The sequence below is a fragment of the Delphinus delphis genome, chromosome 15 (assembly GCF_949987515.2).
Source record: "Delphinus delphis chromosome 15, mDelDel1.2, whole genome shotgun sequence".
In the NCBI taxonomy this organism is placed as follows: Eukaryota; Metazoa; Chordata; class Mammalia; order Artiodactyla; family Delphinidae; genus Delphinus; species Delphinus delphis.
The window spans coordinates 57,765,786-57,771,785 of NC_082697.1; the positions used below are offsets into that span (position 1 = coordinate 57,765,786).

Genomic DNA, 6,000 nt, shown 5'->3' on the forward strand with positions numbered 1-6,000 from the left:
GCTGGAAGCCCAGAGTACTCACTAAAAGTTGGTCTGTAACACAGCATGGCTAAAACACAGAGTTACCATTTGGCCAAGCAGTTTTGATTCTAGGTTGATGCCCAAGAGAACTGAAAACATATGTTCGTACATAAACTTGTACGTGGATGTTCACAGCAGCGTTATTCACAAGAACCAAAAAGCAGAACCGACTCCAATGCCCATCAACTTACGAAGGACAAGAAAAATGTACTCTATCCATACAATGAAATATTATTCAGCAGTAATAAGTAATGAAGTACATGCCAAAACATGGATGAACCTTGAAAACATTATGCTCAGTGAAAAAAGCCAGATGAAAGGCCACACACTGTATGATCCCATTTACATGAAATGTCCAGAATAGGCCAATTCAAAGAAACAGAAAGTAGATTAGTAGTTTCCAGAGGCTTGGAAGAGAAATGGGAAATGACAGCTTAATGGGTACAGGGCTTCCATCTGGGGTGATCAACAATTCTGAAACTAGACAGTGACAATGATTGCACAACCTTGTGAATAGACCAAAAACCACACTGAATTGCATATCTTAAAGTGTGAATTTATGATATGTGAATTATATTTCAGTAAAAACATACACTCACACATACAATATGACACCAAAAGCAAAGACAACAAAAGTAAAAATAGAGAAATGGAACTATATAAAATTTAGAAACTTCTGTGCATCAGAGGACACCATCAACAGAGTGGAAAGGCAACCCATGAAATGGGAGAAAATACTTGCAAATCATACATTTCATAAGGGCTTAATATCCAGAATATATAAAGAACTTCTACAACTGAACAACAACAAAAAATCCAATAACCTGATTAAAAACTAGGCAAAGGACTTTGGATAGACATTTCTCCTAAGATGATACACAAATGGCAAAGATGCACATGAAAAGATGCTCAACATCACTAATCACTCGGGAAATGCAATCAAGTCCACAATGAGATACCACCTCACATCCATCAAGATGGATACTCTGAAAAAACAGAAAGTAACAATTGTTGGTGAGGATGGAGAGAAATTGGAACCCTGTGCATTGCTTTTGGGATTGTAAAATGGTTCAATTGTTATGGAAAATAGTATGAAAGTTCCTCAAAAAATTAAAACTAGGGACTTCCCTGGTGGTCAAAGACTCTGAGCTCCCACTGCAGGGGGTGTGGGTTCAGTCCCTGGTCAGGGAACGAGGATCCCACATGCCACTTGGTGCAGTCAAAAAGTTAAAAAAAAAAAAAAAGAAAGAAAGAAAGAAAGAAAAAATTAGAACTAGAATTATCATATGACCCAACAGTTCCACTTCTGGGTATATATCAAGAATTGAAAGCAGGGTCTTTAAGAGATAATTGCATATCTATATTCATTGCAGTACTATTTGCAAGGGCTAAAACGTGGAAGCAACCCAAGTGTCCATTAACAGACGAATCGATGAACAAAGTGTGGTCTATACACACAATGGAATATTTTTCAATCTTTAAAAGGAAGAAAATTCTGATACGTGATACAACATGATGAACCTTGAGAATATTATGTTAAGTGAAAAAAGCCAGTCACAAAAAGACATATTCTCTAAGATTCCATTTACATGAAGTATCTAAATTTGTCAAGTTTAGAGAGACAGAAAGAAGAATGATGGTTGCCAGGGGCTGAGGGGAGGGGGGATGGAGAGGTGGTGTTTAATGGCGACAGAGGTTCAGATTTGCAAGACGAAAAAGTTCTGGAGATCTGTTTTACAATAACATGAATATATTTAACACTACTGAACACTTAAAAAAATGGTTAAAATGACAAACTTTATGTTGTGGGGATTTTTTTTCTATGATAAGAAAAGGTAAAAAAGAAAAAAAAAAGTAGCACACTGGGGAAAAACACAGGCAGCATACCTAACATTTCCTCTACCTGCTATGGACTCACATCCTTCACTGATTCTGCAAGGTGCTCTCCCCACCACACTGCACTTCACTGACCTGGAACCAGGGACAGGAAGGGAAGGGACCAGGTCTCTATCCCCAGGGCTTAGCTAGCACCTGTACACAGATGCTGGGTAAATATGTACTGAACAAATTGTATAGTCACCACGTGGGGAGGTCAGGATGGTACAAGTACCCCCATTATACAGGTGGGTCGAGGCTCAACAAGGCAAGGTGAACACTGTCCAAAATCACAAAGCCAGCAAGTGGTAAAGGAAGAAGTGGCCCTGAAATCCCAGACTCTTGTTATAGGGCCCCTTCCATCACTTCACCTCCCTTCAAAGTCAACCTGGAATCCATTTCAACATGGAATTGACAAATAACAATTCTCACCTGATACTAGTGATTCTTGTTTGGATCATGGATCCATTTGACAATGTAATTAAAGTTTGAGTCCTTTTCCTAAAGCAGCACACATGTGAAACTTAGATAATAGTTTACACAGGGTTCCTGAACCCTGTTAAGCCCATATATAGACCCCAGTTAAGAACGTCCTTTCCATCCTGCTATCTGGGTGACTTCATTTATGCTCAGGATTTAGAGCCATCCCTATATTCTTCTTGAGCATCAGAATCAACTAGAGATGCCCATCCCCTGTGAATCTGGTTACACAGGTCCAGGTCTGGACCAGAAATCTGCATTAGGCACAGAGGATTCTGGGATGGGCAGCTCTCAAACACACACACAGCCATGAGCTGCTGCCTCCCCGATCTCTGCATTCAGCCCAGATGACGCCCCCAGAGCTCCCAGCCTCTCTTCCCTGCTGCCCATCACACCTGGCCATTAGAACATTCTACCACAACCCAATGAAGATGACTCTGGGCTCAATGTCTTTCCCCCATAAGTGCTCCTTCACCTGGGTCACTAGGCCAGAGGCCTGGGCATCACCCTTGACTATTCCCATCCGCAGCCCACATCTTGATCATCACCGAGGCTGGCTGATTCTGCCTCTTCTGTGCCTCTGGGCCCCTCCACTTCCCTCCATCACCCCTGCCCGTGCCCTGGCCCAAGCTCCCAGCTTCTGCTTTGCGATTCCTTCTGCTCTTACAATCCACTGTCTATTGTGTAATTCTGATCATGTCACTGCATTGTGAAAATTCCAACTCTAGAATTGCACTGTCCAGTATAGTAGCCACATGTGGCTATTAAAATTAAATATCCAAATGTCTGTCCCTCAGTCACACTAGCCACATATCAAGTGTTCACCAGCCACAGTGGCTGGTGGCTACCACACCAGAGAGCACAGACATAGTACATTCCCATATGTTGTAATGGACAGTGCAACTCCAGAACTTCCCTTGTAAGCCCTTCCAGTGTGGCCCCAGCCTCTGCTCAGACTACTCTCCACTAAAGCAGTCTCAGCTCCCTAAACTCATGACCTCACCTCTAAGCCTTTGCATGTGTCCCCCCCTCGCTCCTCCCCCGCTTAGTTAACTCCTACCCATCCTTCAGGTCTCAGCTTAGTTGTCACTTCCTCCCCTGACCAGCATAAGTGCCCAAGCTTTTGCCAATCACAGCATTTAAAACACTGAATCAGGGCTTCCCTGGTGGCGCAGTGGTTGAGAGTCCGCCTGCCGATGCAGGGGACACGGGTTCGTGCCCCGGTCCAGGAAGATCCCACATGCCGCAGAGGGGCTGGGCCCGTGAGCCATGGCTGCTGAGCCTGCACGTCCGGAGCCTGTGCTCCGCAACGGGAGAGGCCACAACAGTGAGAGGCCCGCGTACCGCAGAAAAAAAACAAAAAAACCCACTGAATCATAACAGCCATGGGCATGCTTACACCCCACATCCCCACACCGACAGTTTGCAACCCGGGGCGAGTCTGCCTCCCAGGGAATGTTTGGCAGTGTCTGCAGACTCTACTGGTGGGATACTACTGGGCATCTGGTCAGTAAAGGCCATGGCTTTACTGCTAAATATCCTACAATGCACAGGACAGCCCCCACAGCAAAGAGGTATCTGGCCCCAAATGTCAGCAGTGTCGAGGGTGACCATCCCTGCTCCAGACCAGGCGACTCCACAGAGGCAGGGGGTGTGTCCTGTATACTGTATATCCCCAGCCACCAGCCCAGGGGAGCATACAGAAGGAGCTCAATAAAGACTGAACATATAATGCAGTTAGATGTTCTAGAAGATTCCCCAGCATTCCAGTTCTCTTATTGTGTCTTTTCTTAAAAACAATCATTGGCCATTATGATAAGCTCAATAATGGCCCCTCAATCCAGGGTCCTAATCCCTGGCAGCTGTGAATGTTACCACATACTGAAAAAGGGCTTTGCAGGTGTGATTAAATTAAGGCTCTTCAAATGGGGAGATTACCCTGGATTACCCAGGTGGGCTGTAAATGCAATCACAAGTCACCCTGTAAGAGGAAGGCAGAGGGAGATTTCACACAGAGGAAAAGGCGATATGAAATGGAACAGAGAAAGACTGGAAGATGCTCCACTGCTGGCCTTGAGGGGCAGAGGAAGGGGCCATCAGAAGCTGGAAAAGGCAAGGAATAGATTTTCCCCAAGAACCTCCAGAAGGAGTGTTGTCCTGCAGACACTTTGGTCTCAGCCTAGTGAAACTGATTTTGGACTTCTAGCCTCCAGAACTGTGAGAGAATAAATCTCTTGTTGTTTTAAGCCAACACTACGTCTGGCTGGCTGGAGCTGAAGCAGGGATAAGAATAAAAATTCAAGCCCTTGTCCACCTCTCCAGCTTCCTGCCAACCCCTGTCTTCTCCCCCACTACCCTCCAGACACAGTGGCTTTTCTCTGACCTTCCAAACACAGCCTGGGGCCCTTGAACCTGCTGTTCCTTCTGCATGGAAGGCTTCCTGCAGAGTCTCCCATGCATGGCTGGCTGCCTCTCATCATTCAGGTCCCAGCCGAAACATCACCTCCTCAGAGAGGCCCTCCCTGGCTGCACTAAGGCAACTGGCCTCCCCCAATTACTTTCTCTTTCATCATCCGGTTGATTTTCTTCCCAACTCTTCTCACACTAATTATCTTGTTAATATCTTTGTTTGCCCGTTCAATGTTAGTCCCCTCCCCCCAAGACTGCAGCCTCCAGGAGGGCAGGACCTTGTCTGATCTGTCCAGGGTGTGTCCCTTGCCCCATGCCTGGCACACACCAGGTGCTCAATACATTCTGAATGAATGAATGTGAATGAATGCATTTGCAGCTCTGGGGATGCTTGCCCAGTGCCCAGTCCCAGCATACCTGATCTTGGCTTTCCGAAACGCCAGTTCCTCTTCGTTGCCAAAATCCAGGGACACATCCTCAGTATCGTCCACCAGGGCCTGGGGGACACCAAAGGCGGGTGAAAGACCCTTACGCGGTTCACAGGCCCTTTGGCCCCAACCCTCTCTGCTGGCGGGACCCCTCCTCTTCTCCACCTTCGGCCCATTTGGGGTCCAGAGCAGGCCCAAGCCCCGGCTCCCGCATCCCTCCTCCTCCTCCCCGCTTCTCCCAGCGCTCCCGCAGGCTCCTGGCGTCCTCGCCACCACCCTCCCATCCCCACATCCCCGCGGCCCTACCTGCTTCATCCCTCCCAGAGCCCACCTGGAGCCCACAACCCAGCCTCCGGCTCCACCTCTCGCTGCGGAAGGGCTGGGATGCCCGGCGGGCAGCTGCGGCTAGAGGCGCGGTGGGGTCGGAACCTGAGGCCCTCGGTGCGGCCTCCGCTCTGGTCTCCGGTGGGGGCGGGGCGCGCGGGGCCCAGAGCGCAGTCGCGGGCTGGGGAGGTGGGCTCTGCTGCCCGGGCGGGGGCGGGGCTTGGGAGGGTCCCTCGGCCCCGGGCTCGCTGCGGACAGCGCCTAGGAAAGAAAGAGCTGGCGCCCAGTGGAAGGATGGAGGGCGAAGACAGAGCGGAGGCAGGGAGGGGACGACACGGGCTCAGAGGAGGACTTGGGAACCGAGACCAGTGATCCAGGGAGGAATAGAGCGGGTGGGTCAGTGAATGAGGTGGATGGTCCAGAGGTGTCGAATGAGCGAGTGAGAGGGTGAATGAATGAATGT

The 6,000-nt window shown here is 48.5% G+C and overlaps 1 protein-coding gene across 3 annotated transcripts in view; it reads right to left on the reverse strand.

Annotated features, from left to right (window-relative positions):
* Positions 1-5,686, reverse strand: part of TVP23A (trans-golgi network vesicle protein 23 homolog A) — a 32,477-nt gene extending 26,791 nt beyond the window's left edge. For all 3 annotated transcript variants that reach the window (XM_060031739.1, XM_060031740.1, XM_060031741.1), the window contains exons 1-2: positions 5,520-5,686; positions 5,203-5,282 (exon numbers count right to left, since the gene is read on the reverse strand). In XM_060031739.1, the coding sequence (XP_059887722.1) occupies positions 5,203-5,282; positions 5,520-5,528 (89 nt within the window). In that variant the 5' untranslated portion in view covers positions 5,529-5,686. The remainder of the gene's footprint in view (positions 1-5,202; positions 5,283-5,519) is intronic.
* Between the last annotated feature and the right edge of the window lie 314 nt (positions 5,687-6,000).